The sequence below is a fragment of the Lampetra planeri genome, chromosome 5, assembly GCF_965212315.1.
Source record: "Lampetra planeri chromosome 5, kcLamPlan1.2.h2, whole genome shotgun sequence".
In the NCBI taxonomy this organism is placed as follows: Eukaryota; Metazoa; Chordata; class Hyperoartia; order Petromyzontiformes; family Petromyzontidae; genus Lampetra; species Lampetra planeri.
Window position 1 is genome coordinate 13,811,835 of NC_136111.1, and position 18,741 is coordinate 13,830,575.

The following is an 18,741-nucleotide window of genomic DNA, read 5'->3' on the forward strand; positions in this document are numbered from 1 at the left end:
GTCCAGGTGGAAACATAACGACGATCACAGGAGATGTGGTTGCAGCTCACAGCTGTGATGTACAGTTTCATCTTTGTTTGGAATCCTCAGCACATTGTCGCAAGGCTGCTTTGTCACGGAGCCAAAAAGGCATGCAATGATGCGTTGATTAAACGGTTTAAATGTATTTCTACACTTACAATACATGAATTAAAGTGTGCATGTAATTATCGATTTATGAAAATTGTATGCTAATACTACAGCTACAACTGTAATAAAAAATCAATAAATAAATACAATTGTGTGACAATTCATTGAATCACTGAGGGTTGACTCATTACACGCTTAAGTCGGCTGTAGGCCTCGAGCTGGAATATCCACGTGATCGGAATACAGGGCCACTGGCAGTGCCGACACTGCGGACTCACTTCATTTGTTGCAAAACAATTTAATATTCGCCCCAAATTCTGTTGTTGCCTCAGTAAAAGTGTTCTCCCTCGTTTTGGGAAGTACAGAGTACGGGGAGTGAAAGCAGAATGAAACGAGACAGGGCGTGGCACCGTGTGATGTGTGACACGTGACAAAGGCCACTTGCAGAATTATTCAGGAGAAATCCTGGGGAAGAAAATTGCTTCCATAGCTTTGCTCTGATGGCCGATGCACTTCTCTGTGAAATTCCCGAATGGCTTATCCATCTCAAGACATGATACTGGTAGGAACCTCCTGGTTACACCAGCCCACAGGGGATTATTGTGTCCGTCCGTCCGTCGTGCATCCAAAAATGGGAGGGGTGGGGCTGGGTGGAGAGGGTGGGGAAGGGCTGGGTGGGGAGGGTGGGGAGGGGCTGGGTGGGGAGGGGAGGGTGGGGAGGGGCTGGGTGGGGGGTGGAGAGGGGTAGGAGGGGTGGGGCTGGGTGGGGAGGGGATGGTCACCCCGTGGTGCCCTTATAAAACTCAACGTTTAACCTACTCACGCCAGCTTGTGCCCGCCCTCACAGTCGGCCATACTTGCGGAATACACCACGCCGCCGTTGATTCTGGCCATTGACCGAGCAACCCAACGTTCCTACCAGCTCCCTCCGCAGGAATGTGTTGTTAACAGTACAATGTAAATAATTGGGGGGAGGGAAAAACATAAAGTACCAATAGTGGAAATTCAAAGGCCAAAAAACGTTCTCGACTGTCCCGACATGACAAACAGCCTGCCGGAGCATACGAAGACTCAGTGACGCTTTCCTCAACACGAATGGCAAATAACTGTACTCAAGGTAGATGACATGGTGTATCTTGGAATGTTACGTTTCATTTAATTTCCTCTCAAGTTTTTAGAAACAATAATTTCCACAACAGAAGACAAAAAATAAAGCACACGAGTTAACACTTTTCAGTGGATTATTTTTTACACAAATCTATAACGTAACCGAGGTGCAAGCTATAGTGAACTCTCAATTATTTGCGGGCACATCCATCTTGCGAATGAACCGTGTTTGAGAAAATACATTTAAATGTTTCTACACACATGCTGGTTTATTTATTAGCTGCTCCTCACTTACCGGGGGTAAGTGCCCTAGTGTCGATGTGACCACAGACATGTTGTAAAGTAAAGCAATAGCTTTAAAAACTCACTTAAAACAGACATCACCTTCATTTTTATCACCATAGGTAAATAATAAATGTGTTTATCGTCATTTATCCGAGTTTTTGTTTTTTTATCCAAGCCACCCCTCCTCCCAATACTCTGGATAAACAAGTGTTGACTGCATGAGAAGTATAAGGCAATGATTTAAAAAGTTCAGAAACAATCACCCACGTTGATTGTTTAAAACCTGATCCCTATCGAGTATGTTCTCTCATCTCTTAATTAATCTTTCATCCAATGTCATCCAATCTCTTCTCATCTCATAAACTTTTGCCTCGTCTCTCATTTCATCTTGCCTCTCCTCCCCCATGCCTGTCACAGAGGTCGCAAATGGGTTTTCATTCCTTACCCGTACCCGGCCGCACCAGGCTCGCAAATGGGTACCCGTACCCGGCCGGGTACGGGTACCCGTTCCCTACCCGTACCCTACCCGAAATGAGTGAAAAACAGTTACTCACCAGTGACTCACGGCCTACCCGTACCCGGCCGCACCAGGGTCGCAAACGGCTACCCGTACCCGGCCGGGTACGGGTAGCCGGGTATCGGGTAGGGTACGGGTATCGGGTACCCAGTTGCAACCTCTGGCCTGCCATCAAGAGCATTGGGCGTGAACGAGCTTGGCAAGAAGTCAGCCGGCAATCTGGCTCACATTTTGTCGCTCGAACAAGCCGATGTGGCTACCGAGCCGTCCTTCAGGGAAGTGTGTATGGAAGTGAGAGGCTGTTCTGACGAAACCTCGCTCGGCCAAGAACTTTTCCACAACCTGAATGAGGAACAAAGGGAGGGAGGGAGGGCAGGGGACAGTGCTTCAGTTACAGCACAGAACTATGATCTTGGTAATGTTGAGAAATATATTGTCTGGTTATGGGGGATGTCCAGCATACTGAAAATATACATAATTACGACATTTTTCTTGCATTAACACTTAATTAAGACCTAAGACATTTAATAAACGTTTTAAAAAGGTATTTCTTTATTACGTTTTGTCTTCCGGCATACTCCAAATTATGGCTTCAGGAAGTTGTATTGTAGGTATATTCATATATAGACCTAAACATACATTCAAACACACACACAAATATACGCACATACACTACATATACCTGAATACACACAAAAACTTGCCATTTACCAATAATTATTGATGGTGACATCACCAAAGCGCTTGTTCAGGCGAGGTCTTCTTAAAGGCCACATGAATTGTTGAAGGCTCGCTGGCAGGTCATAGGACAAACCCAAGTTTTATGGTTAACTTGAGAATACTGACAGATGCACCACCTCGGCTCCTCACCGCTAATTTGCTGTATTTTGGTCGCCTGGTCCTTTACTCATTGTCTGAGTACCACTCCTTTGCTCTTTGTTGGAGGGCAACTTACCAATCTGGTCCATCACGAGCCTCTTTCACAGGAGCCGATCTGAACACTGATGGTACCAGTCATTGGCAAGTCCAATCAGCTCCAAATCCACCTGACCACAGCCCATCTCTCCTCTCGCCCATGCCCGTTTAGTTTCCTCTATCAGGCCAAACAGAAGCTGTTTGGCCATGTGGTGACTGAGCATCGGGGCTACATGCCCAGCCAATGCAGCTTCACCTGCCAGAGGTCACTGATAGTGCTGTCGAAATCTTTCAAGATCTGTGAGCTCCTCACACAATCCAGTTTGGTTAAACCCAGGATGGATCGAAGGCAGGCTAGCCTGAATGCATCAAGGGGGAAATTCCTCTGGCACAGTCACACACACACAGATACACACACATGTAATTCATAATTAGCTGCTTTTGGGTTCATGTAGGTACGTAATTCGTTTTTACCATAACCCTCAACCACCTGACAAAGCCAATCAAATCAAATCAGTTTTCAACAGAGGTTCTGCTCTCTCATCACAGGGAAGCACACACACACGTGGCCCCAGCCCCCCCCCCCCCCCCCCCCCCCCCGTGTTTCACCAAGGAAGTCACTCACAGGCTCGAGGACGTTGAACAGCACCACGTGGGAAGGTTCCCCTCTCGCAGAGAACTCAGCTCGCAGCCACTGGACAGGCTCACGGTAAAACTCCTCCACCTCTTCCCGGTAGTCAGGGTTCCCGTCGAGGTCTGGCGGACACTCCAGGATGCGCAGGTCCAACCGGCAGTGCACGTGGCTGGGAGGGCACGTGGGGTGAGGGAGGAATATAGGATGGAGAGTGGGGAAAGGGATTTTTGGGAATTCTGTTTCTTACGCATTTCTTTGTAGTGTTCCAGGTTGTGTTCCATATTATCTGTGTGTGTGTGTTCTGGATTCTCGATGTGTTCGAGGTTTAGGTTTAGGTTTCATGTTTGTTTTGTCTGTGTGTCTTGGGTTATCTGTCTATTTCAAATTGTTTATGTGTTGCAGCTCAACAGTCCATACTTTATGGGCTTATATATTTGTGTTCTGGGTTGTAATCTACAACTCGCATCATAAGATAGTATATAATTACAATAACCCCCCCCCCGCCTCAAATCGTTGCACCTGATGAGTTGATGAGTTAATGATGACGTCACCCTGCTGCTGCTCTATATAAGAACGCGAGACAGAGCAGAGCCTCACCATTCTGGCAAATTGCCCGATGATGCTGGATGCAATTACCAGCGAAACGTCGTACTCAAAAATTGTAAATGTTGTGGTTTCACGCTTCAACACACCGGTGGGCTAAAGCAGTGAACTATTTGTCTTTTGTCAACGTGACACTTTTTTACTGATTGGCCGTGTCGGGTGGTGGAGGGTTACGACACATTTATAAATAACGCGATCTAAACCCAAAAACGTTGATTATGAATAATATTGGTCGCGAAAGCCTACGTGTTAAACTGTATGACTTTGTGTTTTGAGTTTTGTTTCTGTATGTTTTAAGTTGTCTGTGTGTTCCAGGTTTCTGTCTTTGTGGGTCATGTATTTATGCATTCCTGGTTGTGTGTGTATGTGTTCACAGTTGTCTGGCTTTCTATTCTATAGTGCCTATGTGTTATGAGTTTTCTGTGCAAGTCGTCTGTTCTAGGTAACATGCCGGTCTCTGGCCGTGCTGTCTGGCTGCACCTGTACAGCGGCGTGCTGTGGCACGGCGTGAGGAACCACACAGAGCGCTGAGCCTCAGAGGGCCCACACAGGGCTCGCACGTCGCCCATCACGTCAAGTGTGCCACGCTGGTGCACCAGGCCCAGGTAGAGGCCGCCCATCAGGCTCGACAGCAGCAGCACCAGCGCCAGGCCACGTCGGGCAGCGAGGAGCAGCCCCCGCGCGGCTCCCGGAGACCACAGGCGTCGCAGACTGTGGCCTGGGGTGATACAGGGAAGGGGGCGTGGGACAGCAGAGAAGCGGTACGAGGGGGCGGCATGGCAGCGAGCGGCTTGGGGTGCGAGTTCTAAGCAAAATTATCCGCAAACATCGTTTAAGAATTCAATAACGGCACGCTGATGATTACCCATATTCTACCAAGCATGCTCATTGTTCACATTTATTGTGTGCTTGCCATTCCTCTCACCACACATGATGAGGCAGAAAGGTAGCACGGGGTAGATGAAGCGAAACTCCTTGTGACTCAGGAGGCTGCGAGGCCCAGATATGCACACAACAAATATGCATATTTACACACATTCATACTTGCAGTCATCCAAGCTCCAACCAAGGCCTTGGCAACCAAGACAAATCATGGATCATCATCATCATCACGATCCAAGGGCAGGTAGCCCCAAGGTGTCCACTGCACATTGTTTCCACTGTCTTGTGCCAATATGCTCAAGTAGTGCGCATCTTTCTGGCATCAACCTCTTCTCTCGTCAAGTCATTCTCTGTTAGGTCTTCCTCTCTTTCCGGTTCCTTCCATTTTTCCGAACAACACACTTTTAATGTTCCTGTTGCTGTCCATCCTACATATGTGTCCAAATAGTGCCAGTTTCCCTCTGATCAGTGCCAGTATCAGGTCTTCTTCTACGTGCAACCCTCTTTTACGTCTTCATTGGTCACTTTTTTGGTCCAGCTTAAATGGAGTATCCTTTCTGTAACATAACATTTTGAGTGCCAATATCTTATCTCTGTTAGTATTTTTATGCTTTCCAACAGGCATTTGTTATCGGAAGTGTTTATTTTATGAATGCACATCACCTGCTTTGACAAATGTATCAGAAACATGGACATTGACGAAGACAATGGAAAGTGTGCGCAAATAAGCATGGAGAGGAGCATGTGTGAAATAATATTAAAAGACATGAAGAGGAGCACATGGAATAGATGAGATACACCGGTTAAACACATCATGCTAAATATTCATAACAGTAAGGAAACTTGTGTAGGATGTGTCGCAAGAAGCGATTTTAGATTGATAGTCAAGAATAATGATGGCGTGTTGCAATGATGTCATGTAAGGCAACCTAAACACAATTGCCATCCTCCATCAGCAGTTTGCTTGGGAGATCACCTCTACCCAGTGCGTTACCTGATTTCAGGCTCTCGATTCCTCTTTGCACTTCCTTTGTTAATTGGTACATCATCTGTGTGAGCCACAAGTCCGAGACCGCACACTCGCCTGTACGTCAGCAGGGTGACGAGCACAGCTCCACGCATGGTGAGCGGCGCGTGTCGCCAACCAGCGAGCGCCAGCGGCAGCAGCGGCCCCAGCACAGCCGGGAGGCCCTGGCTCAGGTACCAGTGCCACGGGTGGCTCCCGTAGAATGAGCCGATGTCCCGGGCCGCATTCACCCAGAGGAAGCGCAGCTGCACGCACACCCACTGCGAGCAGAGTGCAGCTCATAGAAACCACCCCACCCCACCATTGGTTCCCTCTTTTGCCAGGAAAAAATATGATAATTGTTTTTTTACCCTTTAATCTGGCAACAAAACTGACACCTTTTTTTTTAACAAGGAGTCATGTTTGCATAGACCACAATACCTGCAGTCATAATGCAAACAAAAAACATAACTCTGATAATGTATGCACTGTCCTTGAAGTTGATTGGTCCACACCCGAGACAGCTTTCCTTAGAGCCTAGTCTCACATGGGTTGGACCAGATGACGCCAAAAGGCGCACAACTCAAAGACAATGCACCATCAGAGTATGAGAGCTCGGGGTAAGCATTTACACCATTGGTACCTCACCCCACCCCAGTTACATGGCACCCATTACACAACTCCAGGCACACAACCCCTCATTAAACGAGAATCACTTCAATTAATGTATATTATTCAATATTCCTCCCTCACCCAACACATGATGGTAATCCATTGTAGTTCACATAAATCCGAAGTGTAAAGCAGATTAAACAACGAATTTCAATTGTGACTGTGATAAAACGGTCGACTTGCCACAGATCAAAGCACGATGTAATTTCATGGGTGGGTGCCGGAGATTTCTAGGATATTAGCGGTAATGGCTCAGTGTCTCCAACATGGCCATGATGGCCAGGAGCATGTAAGCATGTAACAATCTTCAATGCAACGCATTGCATGCGTTGAAGATTACTAATATTTTTGTCTCATTTGTACTGTTATTAGTAATGTCTGTCTCATTGTGCCTTGTTAAATACCTATCAGCCTCGAGGGAGAGACGCACTCACAGCCCAAGGGCTCAACTAACCTCCAAATCTCAGAGATTTGCTCAATGTCTCAATAAAGGCCATTATGATCCCCCTGAGTCATCCAGCCACCCAAGCAAGGTGGGTGTAAGTGGGGGTTACCCGTTGGTTATGGTTGTGAGTGTCATTAAGCAGTGGCCACACTCACCTCCCCGTAGCACATCCGGTCAATGAGCAGTGATGCAGTGAGGCCTGCAAGGCTGCGGGTAACACACATACAAATGCAGAGAGTGCACAAAGAAGAATGAACAACCAATACCTGTCATTTGCCACTAAGTGACGGTGATGTCACCAGGTGCACTTTTGGTCAAACTCCATCTGGCAGAGCCAGACCGAACCTCCCTTCTCAGGGGTTCCTCCAGGATGAATAACTGACACACAAGAACACACATGGACTTCTTTGGCACGCACACACATGCTACATATACACACGTAAGAACGTGCAGGCACACATGCCTCCCAGCGCTACCTCTAGACCACCCAGCACTACCTCCAGACCACCCAGCGCTACCACCAGACCACCCAGCGCTACCTCTAGACCACCCAGCACTACCTCCAGACCACCCAGCGCTACCTCTAGACCACCCAGCGCTACCTCCAGACCACCCAGCGCTACCTCTAGACCACCCAGCACTACCTCTAGACCACCCAGCGCTACCTCCAGACCACAAAGCACTACCTCTAGACCACCCAGCGCTACCTCCAGACCACCCAGCACTACCTCTAGACCACCCAGCGCTACCTCCAGACCACCCAGCGCTACCTCCAGACCACCCAGCGCTACCTCCAGACCACCCAGCACTACCTCTAGACCACCCAGCGCTACCTCCAGACCACCCAGCACTACCTCTAGACCACCCAGCGCTACCTCCAGACCACCCAGCGCTACCTCCAGACCACCCAGCGCTACCTCCAGACCACCCAGCACTACCTCTAGACCACCCAGCGCTACCTCCAGACCACCCAGCGCTACCTCTAGACCACCCAGCGCTACCTCCAGACCACCCAGCACTACCTCTAGACCACCCAGCACTACCTCTAGACCACCCAGCACTACCTCCAGACCACCCAGCGCTACCTCCAGACCACCCAGCACTACCTCTAGACCACCCAGCGCTACCTCCAGACCACCCAGCACTACCTCTAGACCACCCAGCGCTACCTCCAGACCACCCAGCACTACCTCTAGACCACCCAGCACTACCTCTAGACCACCCAGCACTACCTCCAGACCACCCAGCGCTACCTCCAGACCACCCAGCACTACCTCTAGACCACCCAGCGCTACCTCTAGACCACCCAGCGCTACCTCCAGACCACCCAGCGCTACCTCCAGACCACCCAGCGCTACCTCCAGACCACCCAGCGCTACCTCTAGACCATCCAGTGTGGTTGGGCCCTCACCCGATTGCAAGTAAGTGTCCAAGTGGGGCCCATGGCGGGGGTCTCTGGCGCCAAAGTGCAACCGCCATGGGCAGCAACCACGGCACGGCCGCCGTTGGCCTGACAAGCACAGCCAGCACAAGCACGCACACGGACCTCACCATGCTGCACACACACACAGGCACACACAAATACAAACAGTATGAGTCAAGGGGGGCCTGACCCTACAACACTTGTGCCCTTTCTTTTTTTAACTTCTGATTAGTGGCCCCCTGTACAGGAACATCTGTGTCGGCTTAAAAAAACATTGAAATTGGCCTGTCTACAATCCATCCTGGGTTTAACCAGGTTGAATTGTGTTTGGAGCTCACAAATCTTTATAAGATATGGACACAGTCAAATCAGTGAACTCTTCCGACAGGTGAGGCTTCATTGGCTTGGTCATGAAGGCCGCATGCCCAGCCACCGAATGACCAAGCATATTCTGTTCAGCCATATATTGGTAATATATTAATTTCAACTAAATCGACATAGCATGGGGTAGAACATTTATGGACTGATTTGGTGAGGGATGATTTGAAGCAGAATGCACTTGTTGATAATTGGTACCAGGAGCGTCACGTTCGGCCACTGTGAAGAATGCTACTGGGAAGTTAGAGGCATTCACCCTTCAACAATGGAGAGCAGATGAGCAACACTCACAACAACAAGTGGAGTGCCGGGTGGCTAAACACTCCAAGTTGGCACAGGGGGAACACGGGTGTTGCATTTACCAGTCATCTCAGTCAGTAAAACTATAACATCTGAGACTATGCCGTGACCTGTCAGCGAGCCTTCGAGACTTCACGTGGCCTCAATGTGCACCTAGCTTGGCATAAGTGTTGTGGCTATGTCACTTAGTGGAAACTGGCAATCGTTGTTGTTGTTTGTGTGTGAGCTGTGATCAATGGCATCTATTGGCTGTGTGTGGAGCCCCGGGATGAAGATACCTGCTGCGAGGACTGCGTGATGCCCAGGGCAGGTGAGCCATGGCGATGCACGTGAGTGATGCCTCCACGCTGTTGGTGAGCGTGCGCGTGCACGAGTACCACGTGAACCAGGAGCACAGCTGGCACAACAACTGCACACACGCACACAGCAACACGCATGCATCAGAATACACACGTGTGAACAAAGACAAACAAAAAGTCCCCATATAGCCTGAACAGGCTGTTGGGGCAAGTGTTGTTAGCGAGCACATATAAAGGCCGGCACGGCACATGAGGGGGTGGGTGGCCAGCAGCATGCCAAGCCGCCTCTGTCTCCCTTTTGGCGATGTTTACACATCGTACTAGCTACTAATATGAGGCTGAGCAGACCTAGGGGAGGCCCAGGACCAGTTCAGATAAACCTCACTGGTGTTGGCCGTAGCACAGCACGCAGCGTGAGAACGCACAGACATTAGAATGCACAAATATGAATCCGCACCTTTAAATGCTCTACAAGCAGGAGTCTTTTCACAGCGGTAAAACTAAAAAAAACGAAAGTCTCAGGGATGGAATAAGCAACATTTAATTTAAAAAAAAAGAAAACAAACTTTTTTACGGTCATTTGGGTTCAAGTTTAAACCTTAAAAGTGATACACTTGAGAACCCAGTTAATCACAGGTGGTTAAATCCAGGATTCAAACCCAGGATCTCAGCAGTGCTGGATCACTACTCTGACCTCTGCACCACCCAGCCAACTCGGGAATAAATGTTATTTAATTAATCATTACAACCGCCAACAGATCAACCCACAAATGTAAGCGTGTAAACATAGACGAGAACTCAAACACAAATACAACATGTGACAGAAACCAGGTGCATTGTGGGCAGGTGCGAGAAGGTAGGGGTGAATGGTCAGCTGAGATACGAGTGTGGGTAGGTGAGGGTAGGTGAGGGTGGGTGAGGGTAGGTGAGGGTGGGTGAGGGTAGGTGAGGGTGGGTGAGGGTAGGTGAGGGTGGGTGAGGGTAGGTGAGGGTGGGTGAGGGTAGGTGAGCGTTGAGAGGGCCCCTCACCACCCAGCGTGCCACCCGTGCTCCCGACAGGTCGTTTGCCGCATGGTAGAGCTTCAAGTCGGCAAACGCTGCCAACAGAGCATGGGACAGCCGGGGCAGCCATATCTGTATGCACGGACATGTGTACACGCACACACAAACTAATTGTGAAACCCAAGCAACGGAGGCCGATTCTCACAGGTTTGAAGAGTTGAGTTGTTTCTTTGTAAAAAAATAAGAAAGAGAGCCCCAGCAAAGCATGTGGACGAGCTCAGCATTCATGCGGCATGATTGACCAAATACCATACAACACATGAGTGTTGGAAAAAGCTTTACAATTGGGAGCAGAAAAATTCACCAAAATTTTATATAATCTTGGTTGTCTATATTAGCTATGATTCTTAGTTTCTCCTTCCCTTGGCCATCTTTGTATCTATGTTGTGGTGTACAATGCTATGAGCACCTTGCACAAAAGCGCTTTATAAATGTAATTGACTAATATTCTTATCGCAACCAGATTTTTTCATTTAGCCAGACCAAAGCAGGATAAATAAAACATAACTCAGCACCATCTCCTGTGCCACCTAGAGCCTCCTGTGCCTCAGTGGTGGCTATGCACGTGGCCTATATTCCAGCACTGTGGAGGCGAGAGTTGATGGATCATACAAATGCTCTAAAATTCCCTTCCCGTGGGCATCAATGTGCCATACCTTGGCTCGCCACGAGAAGGCAGTACAGAAAGTGGACTAATGTCCATTTGTTTCCATCTGTACAGGGATAGAGTGTTGCCCCTTCGCACGTGTGGATTTTCTCCGGGTGCTCCGTCCGATTTTCTCACACTTGTGTAAACCTCATTAATTGGTTGAAAACATCTTACAATAAAAACCTAATGCAGGACCCCCATAAAAAAGAATCCGACGACTCGATGTGCCTTTCTTGGGTAAGTAAATAGAGCTGCAGTGCACACAGAGTAGGTGGCCCAGAATTTGTATCTGCGTGAATTGTGGCTCCCTCTACTGTAGCCTATAAACTATGAACACATTTTATTTTAATAATTGTTTTTTTACCCTTCTATCTGGCAACAAAACTGACACCTTTTTTTTATAAGGAGTCATGTTTACATAGACCATAATACCTGCAGTCATAATGCAAACAAAAAACATAACTCTGATAATGTATGCACTGTCCTTGAAGTTGATTGGTCCACACCCGAGACAGCTTTCCTTAGAGCCTAGTCTCAAATGGGTTGGACCAGATGACGCCAAAAGGCGCACAACTCAAAGACAATGCACCATCAGAGTATGAGAGCTCGGGGTAAGCATTTACACCATTGGAACCTCATTTGCCAGCAAAAATATGATAATTGTTTTTTTACCCTTCTATCTGGCAACAAAACTGACACCTTTTTTACAAGGAGTAATGTTTACATAGACCACAATACCTGCAGTCATAATGCAAACAAAAGCGCTTTATAAATTGTATTTTACCAGGTAAGGCCCACTGAGCTATATAGCTATTTTTCACTTGTGACCTGGCCAAAAATGATAGCTCAACGAAGTGGCTTAACATGTGACAATGTATAGCAGCCAAACACTCTAAATGCAAGTTTCTAAATGTGAAGGGAAAAACTGGAGGACCCCGAGAAAATCCACGCGACCACTGGGAGAACATGCAAACTCCAAAAATACAGCAGGCGTCAGGGTCGGGATCGAACCCACGAGCTCCTGTATACCAGGCGAGGTAGTCAACATCTCACTACAATGGTGCCCATCCCTTCTTCTACGCTCCTTATTTTTCGTGTTTGCTGCTTTTTTACATCTCGGAGGGCATCAAACACCCCAATGGTGAGTACATACCCACCCTGTAGGGTTCAATCCACAACATACTAAATATAGCATCGCAGTTGTTTTTTTTAACTTCATGCAGTTTATTTCATCATGTTTATGGCATCAAAATGTATTCATAATATATCAAAATTCATTGTGTATGTGTTTCTAATGCTAGCTGCGATGGTTTTTATGATGGTTAATGATTTATTGCATTGATTTTCATTAGATTTTCAGCTAAACGGATCTCTCAGCTTTCCCGACCAGGGTTCCTACTCGTCCGGCTCGCTGAGGTTTCACTGTATTCAATGGTCGGGGATAACATCAATCACTTCCTCGTCTTGGTAAGCACACCTCGAATTTCCTACACAACATATGCATAGAGCCTTACACCATTTCCTACTACATTCATTGGCCTGAGAAGTGTTCCAGTTAATTTGGTGTAATTTTTACATTTTTCTTAACATTTCAATAATCTTTTCGCCTTACTTCGAAATCCGGCTTACCTACGTCTGCCTTGGAGACATTTTACTGTACGACGAACAACAATATTTTCAGGGCATCCAAACATGTGTCCCTTGTTCAGTGACTTCTCTCTGGCATGGGGTAATGCACTGCTAGCTGTAGAGTTCAAGTGGAAATATCTTTACCTCCTGACAACACGATACAAAACTGCAGTTGGAATAAAATTTTGAAAAATGTTTTTTTTCCTAGTCAAAGGAAAGACAATACGTGAAAGAACCGTGATGGGGATGGTGGGAGCAAAAGGAATGATAAGGCTGTACCAGTAGAGTGGTCGACTCCAGACCCAAGGCCGTCAGCAGCTTGTATTGGAGTGCAATGGCAAATGGATATGCGTAGCCACGGATGCCCTCCCGCCATTCCCAAGTCAAGTGTCCATACCTGTGTGGAAGTAGGCAACGTGCAACGCAGCACCAAAAACACAATCCGTTTGGACATTCTTCAATATTAGTTGCTTTATACATAACTGATAGGTGTGTAACAATTCATCAACCGATAAATTAACAAATTCTGCGAGATAACATGGGCCTGGAAAGCGAATAGGGTGATGGACTAAACGTACATTTTGATCTGTATGTGGAGACACAGAATGGGGTTCTGTTTATATCGGCTTTCCACTGTAAATAGTATTCCCCATTATATGCAATGAATCGTGCATATTAAAATGTTTTTATTGTGAGACTCTGCATGAACCACAAAGTTAAAAGTGAATCGAGTTTTACTCAAGTCGTGACCCAGAGTCGAGACAATTAGGCATTTAACAATTCACCTCCCAGTGATGCAATGAAATGTTACAGGTATCCTGACCCGAATGTCAGCGCGTGTGCCACCTCCAACGACTGCCAGTACTCGTCTGGCACAAAGCTGGACTGCACGAGCAGGCAGTTCAGCACCCGGAATGTGGACAGCGCCGCATACAGCCTCCAGCACGAGCCTGAGGGCACAGACATCGACACACAGCCACCCAGCATCAACACAGCACCCAACATAAATACACAATGCAAAGCACAGCATTAACACCCAACATAAATACACAATGCAAAGCACAGCATTAACACAAAGCCCCCAGCATCGACACTCAACAGCCAACATTAACGCACAGCACCCAGCATCGGGAAAAAGCACCACTGCATTCCCAGCACAGCATAGCAGCGATGACTCGTGGTTCGAAGTAGAGGAGGCGATAAAGTCAGCATTGGGTTTTTGTTTCACTTCAGGCAATGCGTGCAAGTATATTTGTTGATAATTGGAACTTGAACGTGGCGTTTGATGATGATGCCGATGCACCGAGGCTGGGCTCTCTCTCATCCGACCAGTTCCCCAGAGAAACCAATGGATTATGATAGGCATGTAATAATCATACATCTGCCTTATAATCGTGATGTGTTCGTGATTATTTGTGGTCGTGATACACAAATCAATAATCCAATTATCTTTGTTTTATTTCATTGCTTCTACACATTCATTTTCCCCATTTGTATAAATGACGACAAGTTCATGTGATCTACTTAAGTGATAAAGAATACAATTCTTACAGTGACATCGGCATGTGACGATGTGTAAATCAGCTAATTAATTTCTCATTCACTGATTTACACATCGTCACATGCCCATTGACCTGCCGGTGCCTATCTGGCAGTGAAATCACTTGTGAAACCCCTGCTATTGCATTCAAGTTCCTCAATGGATCCAACTGCACTCCAGGTACCAAGACTGTAAAGCCCAGGGCAGCGTTTGTAGTCTCGTCAAGCCAGTGCCACGCATTGCTTCTCCAGTGAACACAACGCATGACCCCCTCTTCTTGGTTCTTTCGGTAAAGTCACGTAGAATGGAAATAATAAAATAATAAAAATAAAACATAACAAAATAATTCTCACGATGTTTCGGCCACAACGCAAGCAGCCGTCCTCAGGTGGAGAACAGGTCTGTCGAGAAGACAGAGTCTGAATGACACACCCCAGGCTTGGAGCGACTATTTAAGCTGGGATGGAGGGGGAAGAGCGCCAGCTTAAATAGTCGCTCCAAGCCTGGGGTGTGTCATTCAGACTCTGTCTTCTCGACAGACCTGTTCTCCGCCTGAGGACGGCTGCTTGCATTGTGGCCGAAACGTCGTGAGAATTATTTAGTGTTTTATTTTTATTTTATTATTTCCATTCTACGTTACTTTACCGAAAGAACCAAGAAGATGAATCCCTGCAGTCACGAAAGCTTTAAATCGAAACACAACGCATGACCTGAGTTTTACCCCAGATGCCAGCGGGCGAGAGCTGATCGTCCTTCCCCTCGTCGTGCTCCTCGTCTCGTCTTGTCCTTCTAGCCGGGCGGTGGATGGAGACTCGTGCCCGGAGTCCACTTGGGAAGCTCTCCTCCCCCTTGCCAGGCTCCATGTGCCCTGCCGCACATCTGGGGGGATGCATGCGGCGTGGGAAGAGGAGAAAAGATGAGCAGGAACTACAGGGCCCTAACCCCACACCGCAGCAAGGCCTCATGGAGATACATGTCATCAGCTCTACATGGACCGTGGAACGACTCTCAAGGGAGGCCGAGGGGAATAAAAGCAGCGGAGAGCGAGAGCTCCGGGCTGTCGGTTCTGGGACTGGACTCGTTTCGTCGTCGCTGTCGCCTTCGCCCGATCATTGCGTGGCCGAACAGTAGTTGGGTGTCCCGGTCGACGCTGTCCGTGCAACGCAGATAGGGTCGTGTCTGGGACGGGTCGTGTCTAGGACAAGTCGTGCGGCAGCTCCAGTGGTGGCGTGAACCCGACAACAACAATATAAGGGGATGACGGTGCCTCCTGCGACTACCTCGTCTCTGACTGAGTGTGTGTGCGACGCACGTCACCCGCACACACAGACCACACTGCACGATTTCCTGCAGTCACGAAAGCTTTAAGTCAAGATTTATTAGTGTAGTGCAGGGGTGGAGAACGTCCGGCCCGCGGGCCGTACAAGGTCCGCGAAATCATTTGGTGTGGCCCTGCCAAGGCAACCGCAGGCGGGACTAGAATTCAATAAATCTAGGAGCAAACCTGGAAAAGCAGTTGCGAGTAGCAACATCATCAATACCGGCTAACATCACCACGCCTCGCCAAAGAGAAGCAGTTCCAGCCATCGCATTAGGGGTGAGTTAATTAAATGTTTGACCAAATATAACAGGCTAATTTTAAGTTGATAATTTTGTATGGCCCGCGAATGATGTTATAAATATCCAAATGGCCCTTGGCAGAAAGAAGGTTCCCCACTCCTGGTCTAGTGTATGAGTGTAGTGTGTGAACACAGTACAAGTGCAGTAGTGTAGTTTGTATGTACTGTATAAATATAGTGTGTGACTAATTTGTATGCGCGCATGAGTATAGTGTGAACAAGTTGTGTATCAATGTAAAGTAGTTTTAGATGAGTTTAGTGTGTGAGTGTATTGGTATGTGAGTAGCGTAGTTGCTATGAGTGTAGTACGTGAGTGTATTGGTATGTGTGTAGTGTAAGTGTAGCTAGAATGGGTGTAGAGTGCATTAGGGGCCGTCCATAAATGACGTCACGCACCTGGGGGGGGGGGGGGTCAGACATTTGTGACAATGTGACGAGGGGGGGGGGGGAGAAATGTGACGTCACATCAAAATGCGCAACTTTAAATATAAACTTAATTAAATAGAATTGTTATAACACTAATTTAGATACATTTTCATTATTAACTATTTGATTCTTTAAATTTACTAAGGTCACCTTTTATTTATTCTATGAAGGAGCATTTTGCTTCTCCATGATAGAATGGAGAAGCATAAATTTATTACAAATTTTAAATGATTGTTATTAAACATTTTGATTTTAATAATTCTACCGGGGCTTTTCATTGTGGAATGAATGATTGTTATAATTTTATTCTCCATTTTTCTTCGTTTTACTATAAAGTTTCAAGTATTTTTTAAATTTTGAATTACTTTTAATATTTTATAATTCTAAGATAATTTCAATATAATATTCTGAACATCTGCAGTTTTGGTTAGACGTTGAATATTTTCAAGTGAATTTTATGCAAAATGTCAGCTTTCCAACGCCACCTTTTTAATACGTTTTCTCCTACAACATCAGAATTCAGCACCACATTAAATACGCACTACAATGACAATAGTTTAAAGCGATTTGAAGCATGTTTATTTTTTTTAATGGAAATATGGTTGGGGGGGGGGGGCAGAGCTTTGTGACGTCATATTTGAGGGGGGGGTCTGACTTTTTGTGACGCCGTGTGACGAGGGGGGGAGGGGGGATACAAAATCGGCCATAATCGCGTGACGTCATTTATGGACGGCCCCTTGGTGTACAGTAGTTTGTATGGGTGCAGTGTGTGTGTTAGTATATCGGTACGTGAGTGTATTAGTACGTGAGTGTGCTGTGAGTGTTCTGTGAGTATACTGTGAGCGTGGTGAGTGTACTGTGAGCGTGATGTAAGCATAGTGTGTATGAGTGTAGTGTGTTGGTGTGTTGGTACGTGAGTGTTCTGTGAGTGTGCTGTGAGCGTGGTGAGTGTTCTGTGAGCGTGGTGTGTATGGGTGTAGTGTTAGTGCATTGGTACGTGAGTGTTCTGTGAGTGTGCTGTGAACGTGGTATGTTTGAGTGTACAGTAGTTTGTATGGGTGTAGTGTGTTGGTACGTGAGTGTACTGTGAGCGTGGTGAGTGTTCTGTGAGTGTACTGTGAGTGTGGTGAGTGTACTGTGAGCGTGGTGTGTATGAGTGTCCGCGCACGCGGTATGGGACACCACTCACTCGCTTCCGTGTTGAGGGCTCTTGTGTCGGCCACGCCCACAAAGGGGGGTGGTGGGCGGAGCCAGAGAGGACGAATCCAACGCGCGCGGGTGGGAAGGGGGGGGTGAGGACGAATCCAACTCGCAGGGGGTGGTGGGAAGGGGGTCGGTCGGTGGAGAAAAGAAGAAAACCACACAAACAAAATTTCTCCTGAAGCCGTCTCGTCGTGGCCACAGTGGAGGGCAATGTCGTTGATATCCACTCGTGCCCCGGGGGCATCGCTTCCAACTGCGCCCGAGTGAACGCCCGACCTCCTGTGGAAATATTTCACCTGGGAATGTCTTTGAGACGCATACCCTTATCAGTGCCCTCCTACCTTATTACAGACCAATTCGGACCTTATTGGTCACCCTGTGCCCTTATAAATCTCAACGTTCATCTTACAAAGTCCCAAAAATGTTACTAAACAAAAACTGTTTAATGTATAAATTTTGATAATTGGTTTAAAGCTTTCGTGACTGCAGGAAATCATATTCTTTGGGTCTTTCGGTAAAGTCACGTATATAGGTTAAAATAAAATAACAACAAACTACGACGTTGCGATTACAACACAAGCGTAGTTTTTGTTATTTTTTTAACCTATCTACGTCACTTTACCGAAAGACCCAAAGAATATTGATAATTGGTGTAAATGATGCTACTTATCATGCTACTGTCTGTGATCTTGCATGCTGATGCTGTTCCACGACTTTTTTATTTGGCCGTATTGAAACGGCTGTACGCCGTATGGACCTGAAAACTAAATTTCCCTGTACAACAATACGGGTAAACCGTATTGGTTGACAGGTATGGAGACGTGGCATCAGTATGAAATATTTGAATAGGTTTTACCCTTTCTGGGCAAAAAAACTGATATTAAGACGTTCAAATACCCAAATAGATACCTTTTGCAAGAAATCAAGTCTTCATTAACCACGCACGGTACTTGTGGTGAACATGCAAACAAACATGCTCTGATCATGTATGGGCATTGTCTTTAACATTGATTGGCCT

The 18,741-nt window shown here is 47.0% G+C and overlaps 1 protein-coding gene across 2 annotated transcripts; it reads right to left on the minus strand.

Annotated features, from left to right (window-relative positions):
- Window positions 1-1,261: 1,261 nt before the first annotated feature.
- Window positions 1,262-17,793, minus strand: PIGB (phosphatidylinositol glycan anchor biosynthesis class B). 2 transcript variants are annotated; one of them, XM_078594570.1, is made up of 13 exons: window positions 17,710-17,793; window positions 15,197-15,354; window positions 13,759-13,885; window positions 13,215-13,332; window positions 10,625-10,729; window positions 9,575-9,705; window positions 8,607-8,750; window positions 7,351-7,402; window positions 6,157-6,359; window positions 5,116-5,180; window positions 4,671-4,908; window positions 3,579-3,756; window positions 1,262-2,380 (listed from the first exon to the last, which is right to left on the minus strand). In XM_078594570.1, exons 2-13 carry the CDS (start codon window positions 15,336-15,338, stop codon window positions 2,246-2,248), a joined length of 1,638 nt encoding a protein of 545 aa, XP_078450696.1. In that variant the 5' UTR covers window positions 15,339-15,354; window positions 17,710-17,793; the 3' UTR covers window positions 1,262-2,245. The 2 variants fall into 2 exon arrangements, with proteins under 2 accessions (XP_078450696.1, XP_078450697.1); XM_078594571.1 differs by lacking the exon at window positions 8,607-8,750.
- Window positions 17,794-18,741: the final 948 nt, after the last annotated feature.

Excerpts from the sequence above, each read along its gene's own strand:
- PIGB (XM_078594570.1), bottom strand. The coding sequence starts at position 15,338 with ATGGAGCCTGGCAAGGGGGAGGAGAGCTTCCCAAGTGGACTCCGGGCA. Across the intron at positions 13,333-13,758 it reads GCACACGCGCTGACATTCGG|GTATGGACACTTGACTTGGG; the intron begins GTCAGGATACCT and ends ACTTCCACACAG. Across the intron at positions 6,360-7,350 it reads ACCGGATGTGCTACGGGGAG|TGGGTGTGCGTGCAGCTGCG; the intron begins GTGAGTGTGGCC and ends CTCTGCTCGCAG.